The sequence below is a fragment of the Juglans regia genome, chromosome 2 (genome assembly GCF_001411555.2).
Source record: "Juglans regia cultivar Chandler chromosome 2, Walnut 2.0, whole genome shotgun sequence".
Classification (NCBI taxonomy): domain Eukaryota; kingdom Viridiplantae; phylum Streptophyta; class Magnoliopsida; order Fagales; family Juglandaceae; genus Juglans; species Juglans regia.
The window spans coordinates 31030771-31048787 of NC_049902.1; the positions used below are offsets into that span (position 1 = coordinate 31030771).

Here is an 18017-nt window from a genome sequence, read left to right on the forward strand (position 1 = left end):
TATTTATTCATTTTAATTTCCTAGGCATTCAGTTCTTCCTGCTATCTCCTATTTTGACCTAGTGTTAATTATGGATAATATTCTTGTGGCAGGGGTAACACCTGCTGAGAAACTTTTGGAGGTTTATCACGGGAAATGGAGACAGACTGTAGATCCTGTTTTTGAGGAGCTACTTTACTGAGGTGAATCAGATTCTTGTGGGACGAGTGGGTCCTTTTGTGTGTAAAACCTTTCTTGAATTCTTGTGTGTAATCCTGATTTTTATTTCAAGCTGGGTTTAGTTTGTGGTTTTATACTTAACATCTCATGTAACTCTCATAGAATGAACCAGATCAACACTGGTCATCTTGTCTCACGAATGCTTACAAGTTGTTGACACCTGTTAATTGAGAGAGGTTAATCCGAACATCCAAAATAGCAACTAGTGTTATGTGTTCTTGTCCCTGTACCTAAGTGTGTGTTTCTCTTATATACTTCTTGCATGTTTGAGTTGCGCCCCTCTGTGATTCCATAAGGGTAATTTTTTTATAAACAATCAAGTATTGAAAAGGTTGGTATTATATTCCAACAGCTAGCAAGAATAGCAACATGGATTCTTATAATGTAACTGCTAGCCTACAAAAATCTTACATGGGCTTTAAGACATTAGAATTCTTCCTCCCCTTCTCTTGCTCTCCGCTTTTGTCTTTCTCAGCAACAACCACATGGCAGTGCTATAGCACCTGGGCCCCTTTAGTCTGATCCTTGGCAGCAAACTTCCATTATTGAGCACTATGCTGTCACTCCAGTTACTTGGAATTCCAGTGACTAGTCTAGGTACCTAATTTCTCACATCCACTCCTCTTTCGGTCTATGATTATGTCATTAAAGTTTATTATCCCATCCCCTATCTTGGTTGTCTATAAGCCATGTGGCTATCAACGAGTGCCATGTGCTCCTCTTCCTGCCAGTGATTCTCTGCCATACCATTATAATCATATATTACAGGGTTTTGTTTTATTCTGGTGAATACGTTCTTTCTCTCAAACCCTTTTTTCTTGGTTTCTCTCTTCTAGAAAAATACATAAGAAAAAAGGCAAAGGTATAGCTCAATTATAATAGGTGAGGTGGGGATATTTTTGGCTATTGCACCAGATTTTTGGGAGATGATTATTTGAATATTCTATTTGAGCATATTCTTAGAATTCTATCACTCAAATTAAATGGTGATGGTACGCTACACAATAGGTGTAGCTTTCAAATATCTCTTGTTGTGGGTTAAACAGGAAACAGGAGTTATTGATCATGAACTCCCTTTTTAGGCAGTGTTGTATCTTTGTATGAATTCCTAGAATTATATGAACAAGGTGTTTGTCAAGTTCATCTTACTGGAGTGATAAGCTGGAGTGATTGGTATGGTGTTGCTGTAGAGGGAACATTCTAACATCATAGGGTGATAAATATAGATTTGGACAGCCTACCTTGCTCTTATTTTCATACCCACTCCTGAGTATCTACTAATACGTTGAAAACTCTGCTCTAACTGCACGTTTTGAAGAAGCACAACTGTGACATCCTAACGGGAGGTTTGGATGGTGAGTTGAGTTGAGATGAATGAGATGAAAGTTGAATAAAATATTGTTAGAATATTATTTTTGTTTTGAGATTTGAAAAAGTTGAGTTGCTTATTATATTTTGTTTGAAAGTTTGTGAAAGTTGTAATGATTAGATGAAAAGTTTGTGAAGGTTGTAATGATTATATAAGATAAGATGAAAGTCTTTTTGAATCCAAACATCAATCTGCCTTTTTGTCGTTTTCCCTTTTGTCAAGTATACCACAGGGAAAAACAAAAAGGAAAAGAGAAGGGAAGCCAGACTTGATGGGGGTTTTTTTTTTCCTTTTCTTTATTCAAATATAAATGCTTTCTCTCAATTTTTGTAAGGAGAGATTACATGCTTGTAATCTCCCTATGATTAGGTTAGTTCAATGGAGTGTAACATTGGATTCCACCAGCAAGTAGCCAACTAGTCCTTGTGGGGGTGCTGGAAAGAGATGGATAGAAAGAAATAAGTCATTTGAGGACTGACAGGGGGGATTCCCATGACCTCCATAATTGAGGCTTCCCTCTCTCTTGCTCTCCTTGTCCTCACCCTATTGTAGATTACCAATATGTGCCTAAATATTTCCCTAAAAGACATAAACAGACTTAGTCTGATTGCCATCTTTTATATTTTATCACCTTATCTGCATCAACTTGATCCCAAAAGTTCCCCTTTTTAATGTTTTTAGAACTTTACTGGTCATTTTTTAATGATAGCTTTGCTTTATGTGTTCACCATTTCTGCAACAAGATCCATTTTCTGCATTTAGTTTGCAAAGTGTGATATTATTAACAACTCCTTGAAGTTAATGATAAACTTCCCAAAAGGTGAATTCCATAATCATGATTTGCCTTCATGTTAATGCTAGAAAGAGATGTACACCTTACGTTGTTGTTATGACTATTATGGGTGGTAAACTGTCATATCCGCCATTTCTCTATTACATGTCGCCAAATTTTTATCGGGAGGGTGTTTGCCATATCCAGATGATGCAAAATTGTGGATAACAAATAACTTGAGATCAGTTCCACAGTTTAAAAGTTCTGCTATTCTCAATTAAATTAGTATACGTTTGTTGGGGGAAAAAACCCACCAACATGAGCAACATATAATTAATTAGATGACGAGAAATAAACTCCAACTCAATGAACCAATAATAACTCAAGTTTTGATTTAGAGTTATGTTATTTACAAATAAGTGAATAAATACATTTCTTCCTGCTAGTTCAAACCAACAAGATGCAGCACACAACTCTTCATTGTGATTCTAGCAGTAGTATTATAGTCTGTTTATTAGACTATATTAAAACTGATTCAATCAACTTTTCTCGGTGGAAAATGGGTGGAAGTCAAACTTTTGACTCTGGATCCCTTTTTTCTTATTTTCGTGATGTATCTGTTGGTTTTGGGAAGCCTATAGGGGACTCTCATCCCGTTAGAACTTGTATCCTGTAATCTGCTAGTTTTATTTATGAATATTTTACTTGCTAAGAAAAAAACGTGAATAAATACATTATTTGTTTGTGAACGAACATATTATAGTCATAAAAAAAAAAGGCAAAAAACCTTGTATGCATGCTGATGTGGAAGGTTTTTACATACATCAATAACTTAAAAAAAAAAATTAATTAGAGAACATGATGTCTAATCATTGAGGTAAGGAGATTAAGGAAGAGGGTGAGAACCAAATTATGGAGTCTTAAATCTTAATAACAGATGGGGAATCAATTAAAGAGGATGGGTTGGTAATTTTTAGCTGAAACAAGGCCAGCTTCTTGTCACCTCCCAACATCCAGCTCACGACTCTTGTTGGAGTTTGACATGGCATCCTCCAAACAAACCCACATGAAATTATTAATTGAACCTTATTGTTTTTTTTATTATTTTTTATTTATTTTTTATTTTCTTTCTGGGAAAGACAGACAGATCAAATATCCATCTCCAGCTTCAAGTTCCCATCTCTCTTGCACCTACAAAAGGCCATCACCATTTATTTCTTTTTGACTCACCGCCTCTTAAAGCCCTATATATTTCTCTTCACTTCTTTAGCCTTTTTTTTTTATCCAAAAATCTTCACAGAGAAACACCCATTTCCCGTTTCATACAAACTCACCGTTCCATCAAGAAAATGAGAGAAATCCTTCACGTTCAAGCAGGCCAATGTGGTAACCAAATTGGTGGCAAATTCTGGGAGGTTATGTGTGATGAACATGGCATTGATGCCACAGGAAGTTATGTTGGGAATTCTCACCTTCAGCTGGAGAGGGTGAATGTCTACTACAATGAAGCAAGTGGCGGTCGGTACGTCCCTAGAGCCGTGTTAATGGACCTTGAGCCTGGCACCATGGACAGCTTGCGCACAGGTCCTTATGGCAAACTATTTAGACCTGATAACTTTGTTTTTGGTCAAAATGGTGCTGGAAACAATTGGGCAAAGGGGCATTACACTGAGGGGGCTGAGTTGATCGATTCGGTTCTTGATGTCGTTCGTCGAGAGGCCGAGAATTGCGACTGCTTACAAGGTAGTATACCATGATGTCATAATTTCTTATACCTTAGAATGGGATTGGAATGTGTCATGCGAGCATGCATGTTACATTTTCTATTGCGATCGAATCATGTAGAAGTTTTTCATCTCGCTCTACACTGTTGACATGACATGATTTGATAATAAACTTCAAAAGTAATACTGTTTTTTCATGCATTGCAGGTTTCCAGATTTGCCATTCACTGGGAGGTGGGACAGGTTCGGGGATGGGAACACTACTGATATCAAAGATCAGGGAAGAATATCCTGATAGGATGATGTTGACTTTCTCAGTGTTCCCTTCGCCTAAGGTCTCTGATACCGTGGTTGAGCCCTACAACGCAACCCTCTCTGTACACCAGCTTGTTGAGAATGCTGACGAGTGCATGGTCCTCGACAACGAAGCCCTCTACGACATTTGTTTCCGAACACTTAAGCTCACAAATCCAAGCTGTAAGCAGAAACTCTCAAAAACTTTATATACAGTCAATTTTGCGAATTCTATTAATGTGATTAGTTGCGTTATTTTTTTAATATAAAATAACTATTTTAATCAATCACATCAGTAAAATGCATAAAAAAAATACACAAAAGCAACCGTATATAACAAAACTCATAGAGTTTTATTTTACATAATATAAGTGAAAATTTGCAGCTGCGGGGGAAGATAAGAACTACTTGATGAGTCCTAAGATTAAACTTAAAGAGGTCTAAGAGCAATTAATCATGTCAATAACTCCATTTTTTTTTTCCTTTTTTGGGGGTCCCATTATGAGTATTTATATATATATATATATATATATATATATATATAATTCTATCTGAAAACCAATAATGCATCTATATATTAAAACATGCCCTCAATAATTGGACAATAATGTGCATGCATGCATTAATATTCTTCTAGCTAGCTAGCTAGTTGTTGATACACCAAATTAATTATATTTATTAAACAAAAAATATCATGTTTAACCAAGTAATTAATTAGCATGCTGTATCATTATATAATAAATTAATAAAATCTATGAAGAGTATCAGTTTTAGCATCTTGAAGTACTTCCCTCTCCAGCTTACTGATCTGATCTTTTGTATATATGTAATTGATGATGGACAACCTGATCATATAGTAACTTGAGTATAGAGAGGGAATAATATATAGCTAGCTAATTTTTATATGGAATGCTAAAGTAATTCTGACCATAAAGAGTTATACTAAGGAAAAATTATATTCATCATTCCACACACTACACTCCATATTTTTATTTTATTTTATTTTTTTCTCTTACCAAACGTGTGATATATGAATGATGAATAAAATAATTCAATTAGTTTAAAAAGAATAAAACAAACAAAAATAAATATAAATAAAAATACATAAATTGAGAAAACCAAAGAGTCATGTTAAGGAAACAAAAATTAAATGAAATTTACTAATATAATTAGATATATTATTTTTCATTTAATAACTTTAGTTTTAATATTAATAAAATTAGCTTCTACAAAAAAATAAAATAAAATTAGCAAACAATAAATGGTCGCAAACCTTTAGGCTTTATAAAAGTGATGCGATGGCATGGCGGCTAAACACGAGAAGCAAAGCTCTTGTTTTGAAAATTATTTATGTTATATATAGATTATAAATATGCACGTACATCTTCATTAGGCTTTAGTAATGATGTTTGTTTTCTAATCAACTTTAGTAATGATGTTTATTCTAATCAACTTTAGTATGTAAGAGTAGAAGAACTCAATTCGTTTAACAGAAATATATATATAAAAAAAATTAAAACAGATAAGTGTGTAGTGTAGGCAGTTGGATAGCAAACCTCATTCACTAATATGCATATTTTTGTCCCAGTTGGTGATCTCAATCATCTTATCTCAACAACTATGAGTGGAGTAACGTGTTGCCTCCGCTTCCCCGGCCAACTCAACTCTGATCTTCGCAAACTAGCAGTCAATCTGATCCCTTTCCCACGCCTCCACTTCTTCATGGTTGGTTTTGCACCTTTAACTTCCCGTGGCTCCCAACAGTATCGTGCACTCACCATCCCTGAGCTCACTCAGCAAATGTGGGATGCCAAAAACATGATGTGTGCCGCTGATCCACGCCACGGAAGGTATCTAACAGCCTCGGCAATGTTTCGTGGCAAAATGAGCACTAAGGAAGTAGATGAGCAGATGATTAATGTGCAGAACAAGAACTCCTCCTACTTTGTTGAATGGATACCTAACAATGTTAAATCTAGTGTTTGTGACATCCCACCGACCGGGCTAAGCATGTCTTCCACATTCATGGGGAATTCCACCTCGATTCAAGAAATGTTTAGGCGTGTTTCAGAGCAATTCACTGTCATGTTTAGGCGCAAGGCTTTCTTGCATTGGTACACTGGGGAGGGGATGGACGAGATGGAGTTTACAGAGGCTGAAAGTAACATGAATGACTTGGTTTCAGAGTATCAGCAATACCAAGACGCAGCTGCAGCAGAAGAGGAGGATTATGATGAGGAGGTGGTGGAGAACTAGAAGGCATGTATTTCTTTTGGACATGGTCGTGAGTTATATCTTATAATGTTTGCGTTTGTGCTTTCTTTGTGATGAAAAAGGGCTCATGCCTTGGTGAGATCGTCTTTTGCCTGCTTATGTTGTGAATTTATGATTGGCATAATTTATGTAATTGAAGAGACAAAAAGGAGAAAATAATCTTGTAATTGCGAGTATAAGGTTTGGAAGTATGTGAATATTTTCAATAAATTTCTTCATTTGACACGATTATATTTGCCAATCATGTCTCGAATTTTATAAATGTTATGGCAATTTCAAAACTTCAGAAAAATAAAAGAGGTGTCTATTTAATCTTCATTGGAATGTAGAGCTCAATTTTAATCTTCATTGTCATTGAAAAAGTTGTAATCATTAAATAAAATGATATGAGAATGGTTGTAAAAACAAACGAGACAGAGCTTATTGGCCCCTCAGAGCTCTTGATGACCAAAATGGGAACAAAATCCACAATAAAGCAATAATTTATTATTATTATTATAATTAAAAAAAGGAACATTTTAGAGTACAGAAACAGAATTTTAGTCAACACGAGCAGCCAAAAGGTCCAATTGGACTGTACATAAAATTACAAGCATGGCAACAGCTAACATTCACTCTTTGAATCCAACTTAGAAAACGGTTGAATCCTATCATCTTAATTACTTCCCACGACGTTGTATTTGAGAAGTCAGTAAAAAGCAAATGAGGCAGGCTTATGATTACTTATGCATGGAAGCTCAAAACCTCAGCAATTCACTAAACCAATCAATCAAATAATGTGGCAAAAGAATGCTTCAAGATGATTGTGAACAAGACATGAAACAGTTGATAGGAACCATTTCTCTTCTTTCAACCTTAAGGTCTGCTTCAGGTTGTTGTTGAAACCCTTAATCACTTTTGTCCCGCAAGTGAGATGCTGGTGTCTGACCTCTTTATGCGCTCATCTTCAGGAAAAGAGCAATTCAACAGACAGAAAAGTGACCAGCATTCATGTCAAGCAGTTGCATTCCTCTGATTTTCAAGGACAAATCCTTCTTTCAGGGCTATTTTTGCTTCATTCTCCCTTCCCAGTGCAGAAAGAGCAGCAGCTTGTAAATAGGAAGCAATATGCCAGACAGGTGATATTACTTGAGCTTGCACTGCATCATTAAGGGCTTCCTCTGGCATATCACTCATGAGATAACATAGACCACGACGTGCAAAAACTGTTGGAGAAAGGATGGTTCCAACATTGATGAACTGCAATTAAATGAACAAACTGTCAACAAAATGCTGAAGATGCTCTGATCATGAAGCAGAATCGCAGAGGCTTCGTCGGTCCTACTGCACACAATCTGTTAAAAAATTTAGGATCCAACTTTTTTGTTGGACCCAGAAGTACACAGAGGAGCCCCAACGTTATGATTCTATCCACAAAGTTAGTTTTGAATTTTTTTTTGGCACAATCATCTTTTTTCTTTAAATATACAAAACATGAGCAGTGCTGGCATTTTCTTTTTAAATTTTGAACATGGGCAAATTTGTACTGAAAGGATACAGAAAAAATTTAGGTCTGCAAGAAAGTAGACTGCCATTTGTAGATATTCACTCAGAAAAGTAAGCAACTCAAAGTTGCAGTTTATCATTTGACCTGGGTGTAGCATTCAATGGCAGCCCTAAGATCTTTGTGCCGGAAAGCAGCATCACCCTTCTTTTTTGAGTTCAACGTTTCCTGCACCTGGTTGGTCCACATTTGGAATGAGAGCTGCATCAGAAAGATAATACAGTAATAATCAGCAGACCCAATATGCACATCTTTCATTTTTGTCCATAAATGATTGACAGAGAAAGCATGAAGGGATAAATTCAACAAACCACAAATTCACAAGGACGACGGCTCAATTTGTATTTTGTTACTAGTAAAGCAAATACTTGCCCTTGGAAAAAATATCACGAGGAGAGTTTATAACCGCTTATTCTGTGCAGTTTAATAATGTGACAATTCAATACCGAGTTTCCCACCAACTCTAGTAATATTTCTACAACCCCCAAATTCACAATAAATGATCAGAGCATGTATTAGCAAAAAATGAAAAAGATATAACTTCAAGCCAGAATTGTTTATTTGAAATTTTGATGCAACAATGGCAGAAACTGACAGAATTTGCAAAATACTAACATGATCCCAGAATAAAGAGTTCTTTTCCTAATCATGGAAACAAGTATTAAAATCCCAAATGATTCATGTAGATCATTCAGGAATCCGTTGTACAGTACACAAGAAACAAACCTCAGTTGTAGCACCCTCATCGTCCTTGTACCCAATCTTTTCCAAGATCTCATGTATGGCAGTCAAATCCATTCTTAGGCAAGCTTCACCAAGTGGTGATAGAGGTAAAGGTTCGGCACTATGTGGTATACCCATCAACACATGAGCTGGGACCTACAGCACAATTTCCAAAAGTTTCTGAGCTCATAAAGTTGTACCTTTTCAGCATGCCACAAATAACTAAAAGAACAAATTCACAAAGAGAGATAGAGAGAGGGTAGCTCTCTTGCCATGTGATCATCAAGAACACCCCCACCCCCTCCAAAAAAAAAAAATTAAAATAAAATAAAGAATATTTAACATAGACTCCACAAGCAGATGGTCACGCATTCACTGATGTCCCTAACTGCAGTCTCATCAGAAATCTTTTCATCCAAATGTCTGCATTTTCTTCTCTTTTTTGAAGTTCTAAAGCGTGCAAGTACCAAATTATTTTTACATGGTATGGTATTTGACAGAATGGATTTATAAATTTTAGCTCCAGAAAGAATAAGAATAATACGTGCAACTTCCTCAACACAAAAGGCAAACAACCTCAGTGTCCTTCTGAAGAGGAATCAAAGCAGTGACTAAAGCCGTTGGATTTGGACGCTCTCGGGGCTCATACTGTAAGCATCTTGAAGCTAACCGTACCAATTCAGTCCCCTCATCGTTTGAGAATTGGCCTTCCAAACAAGAATCAGTAAGCATTTGAACATTCCTGTCCCGTATTAGGTCAAGTGCCTGAGCAGTTATGCAACATTAGTTGTGCAAAAACATAAAATTTATACCCACATGCTCAGATGGAAAAGAGAAAAACAAAATGAAAGCAGGAGTTTATAGGAATGGAACTCTTACATCTTCAACCTTCTTAAAAATCAACAAGCAACTTATAAGAAAAACAACATTCCATGAACTACCATGCTCATTCATTTCAGTTAAAAAGTGTATTCAATTACTAGGGATAGAAAGAACAAAAAAAGAAGTAGGCGAAGGAGAGAGGAAGGAACAAAGGGGAGTGGACATCAGGATTCAAAAGATTAAAGAGAGACAAGAAGATAAGTAAATTAAATTCAGAGTAACCCACCACGAAAAATGGCAAGCTTCATGGGAATTTACCAAATTACAAAGTGAAGGGCATACTGGTGCAATTAATACGGAAATGAATGCGCGGTGCTTTGAAGATAGGGAGCGAACAATGGCGGAGCTTCAGAATTTTTTTCTCCACACTTTACTCCTATGGTTTTCAGCCATTGTCCTTAATGGAAACAATGTGCATGATTTTTTATCTTTAATTTACCGCTTTTAGAATGTATTTAGGCATTTTCTTCTGTAATGGGCTATGCCTATTATCATTCATATCAATGAAACTTACTTCTTACTTATAATAATAAAAATAAATAAAAATACTGTGAAGTGATTAAGTACCCAACCCAAATCAAATACAAACCAAAAACAGGTGAATTACTCAACATATGCAGCCGATACTGCTTGGAATCTTGCCCAGGGTCTACAAATAATATGCATTTCTGCCAGGGTAACCAAAAAGTGTATATCTCTATAATGCTACCAATTTATTTTTCTTTTTTTTTTTATAAGTAAGAGATAAATATTATTGATATGAATGAATAGGCATAGCCCTTGTACACAGGAAGTATACAAAAGAACACCTAAATACATTATACCAATTTCTTTCTATTTGAGTTATCTTTTCATATGCGTCCACATACATTATTATTCAAGCTATACGGCACACAGCTCTCTCAAGTACCCTGCAGCGGTCGTTACACTACATCTTAAGGGGGCAAGCCAAAAAGAAAAATATGGACCAGCTCCCTCTCTGTGAGGTACAATAAATGAAATGGAAGTGAGTTAAAAAAGATACAAGAAAAAAGATATCAGAAGGCACTGAGTAGTATCTGTATCAAAACATAGATGAAGACTTACATGACTTGGAGGTATATGTTTTCCACTAAGAAGATCAAGCAAAAGAGTGCCAAAGCTATAGATTACACTTTCAGGTGTAACTCTTCCTACAGAAAAATATGAGGTGTATGAATTATTATTATTATTTAAGACAACTTTAGAGCAGACAAGGTTCATGACATCAATAAGTATATAAAGATAAAGAAACCCAACAATTTATTTATTTTTACAAGATAACAACTTGCGTATAAATAACAACCATTTCATTTCATATGGTACGAAGCCACCAAGTGCCTTCACCTTTGACCATAGGGCAGTGGTAAAGTATGTGGGGATAAATGTCTCTCTCTCTCTCTCTCTCTCTCTCTCTCTGTGCCTCTACCTCCCTCCCTCCCTCCCTCCCTCCCTCTCTAAGTTTATGTGCATGTGTACGTTATAACTCAAATGGCTAGTATAAGACTCCATCAAATCAGTAATTCAGGTTCATAACCAAGTCATACTTAACCTATAGGCCAAATAATGAATAAAAAGGATCATCATGTTTACATATGTCTTTTGTGAGAGGGTAAGTACCAGTCCGCAAATACTCTGGAGGAGTAAATGCCAGGTTTGTACTGTAACTTTTGCCATCTCTACTGTTTTTCATCAAACCAAAACATGAAAGTCTGGGGTTGCCATCCTGAGAAATAACACCAATAATGAAAATGATAAATTTCAAATCCCTACCTAAAAAATAAAAATAAATGGACTGTGACTTATAAGATAAACAGATACTGACATCGTCGAACACAATTCTATAAGCATTCAGATCATGATAAAGAGCACGTCCTTTGCTTGTACAATATTCTAGTGCTTGCGCAAGATGCAAAGCCACCCTTAATCGCATTGCCCATTTCATAGGTTGTGTTTCCCCTGAATCATGTAATCAAATTTCAACAGTAAGTTCCAAAGAATTCACCTGCCCCAATGATTGAACTGAAAATGCAAGCAAATGAAAAAAAATAGCATGCAGCCTAGAAACATAACCAGCTTCGATTACTTAGTTGGAAAAAGATCATAGAAACATAATAAAATTTTACCACAAAGCCCCAAAAGAAATAAAATGGAGAGACAGCTTTATAATTTCTTGAATTGAAACTGGACTTCAGAAGGACTAGTCCAGGAAAGTCACTCTACCTCTCTCTTGAGCTCCTTCATACAAACTTACTTATGATTATTGCTGTAACATGTGGTTTTGTCATGACTAGTAATAGGACAGCATTGAGGTGTGAAGAAGAAAAGGGAATTAGGGGAGCACATGAAAATGCATTTCTCACAATCAAATCAATCTGTCAAAGGAAAATACCACAATCTCTCCTTGCCTGCCTGCCATCCACTCCCCAAAGAAGGAAAAAAGGCAAAAGGCCCATTCAATATCAACCACCCACTTACCGACCAAAAAATATATATATATATCAACCACCCACCTTGAGCCCATGGTTTTTTGACAAAGTCACACAAACCTACTATAAAGAGTAGAAAAGATACATACTCAATTGTTGACAAATAGACAAAAGAGGTTATGCACCTCCATCTGTACAAGTAGTTGCAAAATAGAATGAAAAAATTATTTTAAATGTTTAAATTCTTATTGATGGTGGGTTTGGCTATTACTGGATCATAAAGGATTACATATAGAGGAGAGCTCATGCAACAACACCAAAGAAAAGTTTATTACTTACAATGAAATAAATGCTTTGCTAATGTATCATTGGGCATATACTCTGCAACAAGTAACCTCTCATCACCTTCACAGCAACAACCAAGTAAATTTGCCAGTCTATGGTTCCGGAGCTGACCAACAGTCCTTGCTTCATCCTGAAGTAGCAAAACTCGAAGTTAAAGAGCTTACCATTGCAACAAAAGAAAAGTAATGCACTGGCTCCGAATTATACATCAAACTAAAGATAAGTATACTCAGGATAATGAATAGAATGCTCGCAACAAACAAAATACCATAGACACGGCGAACTAGAGTTTTAACTGGGCTATTTAAGCCATTGGGGCATGGGATTATCACTTCATTAGGTATTTCAAACTGCTAAAAGAATTGAAATCAGGGTTTCACACTCAGACGACTTTGAATTTCCAGATTATGAGCTTCGTATAATTACAATCATACAAGACCAGCATCAGAAATGCAAAATTACTTTTTTTTTTTTTTTCAATAAGTAATCGAATATTTATATAAAAAAAATGTAAAGGACATAGCCCAAGTACAAAAGATGTATACAAGATAAACAAGTCATGTAAATCTGTTAAAATCTAAGGGGAAATAACGTATGCCCCAAACTGAAATATTCTTCTTAGATAAGTATGCCCCATACCAAAATATTAAAGGTAGAGCATAATATGCAGTCCCTTCTTAATTTTTCTGTTCATTTTAAAGAAAAGTGCAAAATTGTGAAGTGAAAGAGAAAGAGAAACAGAAACAGTCCTATTATAATTATTTTCTCAATATTAGCAGTTTTTTTGAGGGACTGAGGAGGGTGGCTGAGCAGTTACAAACAATTTGATGTATCATATTACCATATACAACATTATCAAGAACCTGGTCAAGATCATCTCTGGGCAACCTCATGTGAACTGTGAGTAAATACAATCGCCAAAAAGGAACACGGCCAAGTTTTCTGAACTGTACGCGAATTAGGACAATAGGTTTTCCCGCAAACAAGAATGATAATGCGTGGCTTTGAACAGGTAGTAACTTACCAAAAATTGCCGGGCATCAGGCCAAGCTGATCTATTAAATCGTTTGATAGCAACCCGCATTTGATTCTCAAGCTTCCCTTTGTAGACCACATTTGGAGCCTTTTCCCCATGTTCAGAAACTATATTCTCCGCCGCAAACCCAGATGTAGCGTTTCTAAGCTGATCAATCGTGTATTCATGAAATGCGGGCAAACGACCAACTTCACTATTCTCCTCATTTTCTGGCAGCAAACAAAAAAATCACACACTGCTATTGCACCGTTACAAAAAAGAAAAGTATATGTGTATTTTAACAAACACTTACCAACGTTGTTGGTTTCAGCAACTGGTCCGTTTTGTTCCGTAGCCCAACAACACGCCGAGAGCTTGGAACAGCCACAACCCATCCCAATTCCAGAAATTAACTGCAAACACCAATTAATTCTTGAGGCCTCGATTCTTATCCAAAACCGTACACCTTAATGCCTCAAAGACTACATCCAGCTTGATACACAAGCTCAAACTTGAGATTTAAAGATACCCACTCCAAAGTCTGACTCGAGATTCATTTTAAAGCTCTCAAAAGCTTCAAATAGAAACCAAATACCAATACTAACAATGAGCTCAACATACAACAAGAACAACAATAATTTCAAAACAAAGATTCGAGAGCGCCCAAGTCATAAACAAGCAGTACAAGATTGAATATTCAACATTACAGCTGAAGAAAGAATACCCTTACTGCGATTGAAGTTGAAGTCAACTTAGTTTGACCTTGGCTTCACAGGATTCCCAATCGCCAGCTGTAAACTCAGACAACTCCAGCTCCGTGAAGCTCCAAAAGCTCCCTTGTTGTTCGCATCCAGCACACCGACCCAGTACTTAAAAACAAAAACACTAAAACCAAGCGTGCGTCCTAGAGCCAATCAAAGAGGGCACCTTTTAATCAAATCAAGGATCACAAAAAGCGGAAAAAGTACCATACCGAATAGTATTGAATCCCCACCAACAGAAAAATCAAGATTGCAGCTTTGAGAACCCGAGAAAACCACCAAGCGATTCGTCGTCCTCGATTGGGTCAAAAGGAATGGAAAGCAAGCCCGGATTTTTCATTTTTTCTTTCTCTTTCCGCGTTTTAGCAAATATACATAAACAAACTAGTTTCGGGAAGTGGGAGTTTTATCTGAGTCGGAGATCTTGGAGTCTATTTTTGGTGAATCAGAAATTTGAGAGCTTTGAGATTCGGATTGGAGATGTACATATCACTGAATATAAAATATAATAATTCTGTGAGTATGCGTTTGATGCGTGCGTGTGTCTGTCTCTGTCTCTGTCTCTGTCTCTGTCTGAGCCTTGTGCTTAGTTTTCGGTTTTCCTATTTCCACCGACATGACCCCTCCCTTTTTAATTTTTTCACGCCTAAAGCCCCCCCCCCCCCGTTATTAATTACAAGAATAACAAATTGTCAAAAAATACATAAATTTTTAATTTTTTTTAAAATAAAATAAATAAATGACTCAATTATTTTTTATCCGTTGACAGATTCATTGATTATATACATAAATACCACGAAGAAAAATATACACAATTAATTATTTTATAATTTTTCAAAGCCAAATAAAATTTAAATAAATTCAATAACTAATAATATTTAATTATAAAATTACTTAAAATATCTAAAATATCATTTTTGTCGTTACAAATACACTTCATATCTTCTGAATTTAATGTGAACCAACTTGAAAGTCAAAAATACATCGAGAGTCATAGAAAATGTACATCAATAGTGGACAAAAATACATCGTTTACACATTGATGTTACGTCGATTGACAATAGTCGTGGGACTTGTAATGCGAAAGCATTAACGTGAGAAAAAAAAGTCACATTATCAAACCACGCAAATTTTGTATAATTAAGATAAAATTTAAAAATTAAATAATATATTTTTATAATTATTTTATCTTAAAATTTTTTATAAAAATTGAATTATTTATTTTATTTTATATAAAAATTTGAAAAAATTATAAAGATTAAATGAGATGAAAATAATTGTAAAATAAACTTGAATCTATTTTTTCATTTTCTTCTATTTTATCGTTCTAAATAATATGTATATTTGACTTGTCTACATATTTAACAAATCTTCTAAATTTAAGATGAGATTTAACAAACACATTTTAAATCCAAAGTATACTGTCATTCAACATTCGTAGTGCTTAAAAACTTAAATCATATGACAAATTATATTTACATTAAATTATCATCCATTTTCTAATAGGAAAATGTTGTTCTTCCCGCTATGGTCTTCTGCTGATTTTTTTAATTATTTTTTACTTAATAATTAAGAATTTTTGTTTTAAATATTTAAAAGTGTTCAAAAAATATATAAAAAAAAAAAACATTTAAAATATACTAGCGAAAGTCCGGTGGCTCTTGTAATACGGTGTATATATATATATATATAAATTGTTTTAACTTGTAATATGGTATGGAAAATACTACTTTTACCGTTTATTTCTACCGCTCTATTCTACCGTTATGAATTTTTTTTTTTTACTTAGTGATTAAGGAAGTATTTTTTAATAATATTGTGATTTTTTTATTTTTTTTAAATATTTAAAAATGTTAAAAAATATATGTAAAAAAAGTAAAAAAAAAAAAAAAAATAGCCTAACGGTAGCTCGCGGTAGGCGTAGCATCACTCATATGGTATATGGACTTTAACTTCAACACTTTTCGCCATTTTGAAATTTAAAATATAAAATAAACACGCCTTGTATACTTTACCAAACTATACGACCCTTCGAATACTGTATTTAAAATTTTATAAATAGTAATGAAAACATTTTGTGAGTAGTTTTTAATGGGATTTTATAAAAGTGATGGAATCTTTCAAAATAATGAATATGTTTGGAGGAAAATGATTTTAAACAAGTTTTTATATTGGATGTAATAAATTATTTTTTAATTATTTTTTTAAATAAATAATTGCCCAGTTGAAATTAAGACATGATTTTATCCCAAAAAAAGAATTTAAGAAATAATAATTCTGTTTGAAGGCATTTGCAAGACATACTATCCCTTTGTTATTATTTGATTTGGAAGATATATGTTAAAAATTAAATTTTATATATTAAATCATGTCATGTGATGGTGTATAATATAACTCGTTAGGATGTTAAGATGAGATAAAAATATATATGAATAATAATAAAAAAATTTAAATAGTAATAAAATTATTTGAATTAAGATATTTTATAGAATTTTAAAAAACGAGAGAGAAAAAATTGAATAAAATATTATAAAATTAAAATATTATTAGAATATCATTTTTATTTTAGAATTTGAAAAAAGTTGAATTATTTTTTATATTTAATTTGAAAGTTTAGAAAAATTATAATGATTAGGTAATTAGGACAGTAAAAAAAAGGGAAACTAGTGAACCGATCTGGTACTAATTTCTATTTAGCAAAACCGGTTCAAAACTGATTCAGATATGGTTTTGATTTTTAGAACACCGTTTTCGTTTAGTATCGGTACATAAATATATATTTTTTAATTTTTTATATTATATATAAAATATTTTTATATAATTTTTTATATTATATTATATATATTATATGCTAAATTACTAATTAATATAACATAAAATTTTAAAATCTTATTATTTATGTCTAATAATCTAATAACATAAAATTAATATAACATTTGATACAATATAAAATTAATCTTATAAATATCAATATAACACTTAATATAACATATAAATTTAATAACATGAAATTAATATAAAATAAAGTTTTAATTTTAAACATGAACACTACTATTAAGTTATTAATATAAACCTACTTTTGATATTATATATATGTAGAATAATTCTACTTACATTCCCGCACACTACACATTTCATTTATTCTATTTCTTTTTTTATTCTTATAACAAGTATGTGGTGCATGAATGACAAGTAGAATAAATCAATTAGTTTAACAATAATAAAATAAAATAAAAAATAATAAAAATAATAAAAAATAATTTTAAAATATGTAAAGTATATGATGTGGGATGATGAATAACATCCCTCATATATATATATATATATCAAAGGTAAATACATTTTATGACATACTAAATTAGAATATATATTCTTTTTGATAAATACATTTATACATATTTAGTCATATATACTCATATAAAAAATGTATCGTTTAACTCATATAGACAATAGTGAAATTCAATACCATTGTCTATATGGTATTGATAATTCAATATTGTCTATATGAGTTAAACGATACATTTTTTAACGGCGTCGTTTGATGAAAACCCAAAATGGCGTCGTTCGATGAAAAGGTTCCAACACAATCTAATTAAAACGCGTCGTTTTTAATAAGTAAACGACGCCGTTTGTATGTGTGGTTGGACTT

General features: G+C 33.7%; 2 protein-coding genes across 5 annotated transcripts; one reads left to right on the plus strand and one right to left on the minus strand.

Moving 5' to 3' along the window:
- Nucleotides 1-3525: 3525 nt before the first annotated feature.
- LOC109014464 (tubulin beta chain-like) lies at nt 3526-6878 on the plus strand. Its single transcript, XM_018996938.2, has 3 exons — nt 3526-4103; nt 4292-4561; nt 5967-6878. Exons 1-3 carry the CDS (start codon nt 3710-3712, stop codon nt 6632-6634), a joined length of 1332 nt encoding a protein of 443 aa, XP_018852483.1. The 5' UTR covers nt 3526-3709; the 3' UTR covers nt 6635-6878.
- A 240-nt stretch (nt 6879-7118) lies between these two features.
- LOC109014463 (serine/threonine-protein kinase BSK7-like) lies at nt 7119-14866 on the minus strand. 4 transcript variants are annotated; one of them, XM_035687936.1, is made up of 12 exons: nt 14581-14866; nt 14338-14492; nt 13921-14020; nt 13617-13837; nt 12587-12722; nt 11644-11777; nt 11439-11544; nt 10887-10972; nt 9495-9683; nt 8922-9074; nt 8283-8369; nt 7119-7891 (listed from the first exon to the last, which is right to left on the minus strand). In XM_035687936.1, exons 3-12 carry the CDS (start codon nt 14000-14002, stop codon nt 7646-7648), a joined length of 1440 nt encoding a protein of 479 aa, XP_035543829.1. In that variant the 5' UTR covers nt 14003-14020; nt 14338-14492; nt 14581-14866; the 3' UTR covers nt 7119-7645. The 4 variants fall into 4 exon arrangements, with proteins under 4 accessions (XP_035543829.1, XP_018852479.1, XP_018852480.1 ...); XM_018996934.2 differs by having other exon boundaries at nt 8283-8396; nt 14338-14511; nt 14602-14864; XM_018996935.2 differs by having other exon boundaries at nt 8283-8396; nt 14581-14864.
- Nucleotides 14867-18017: the final 3151 nt, after the last annotated feature.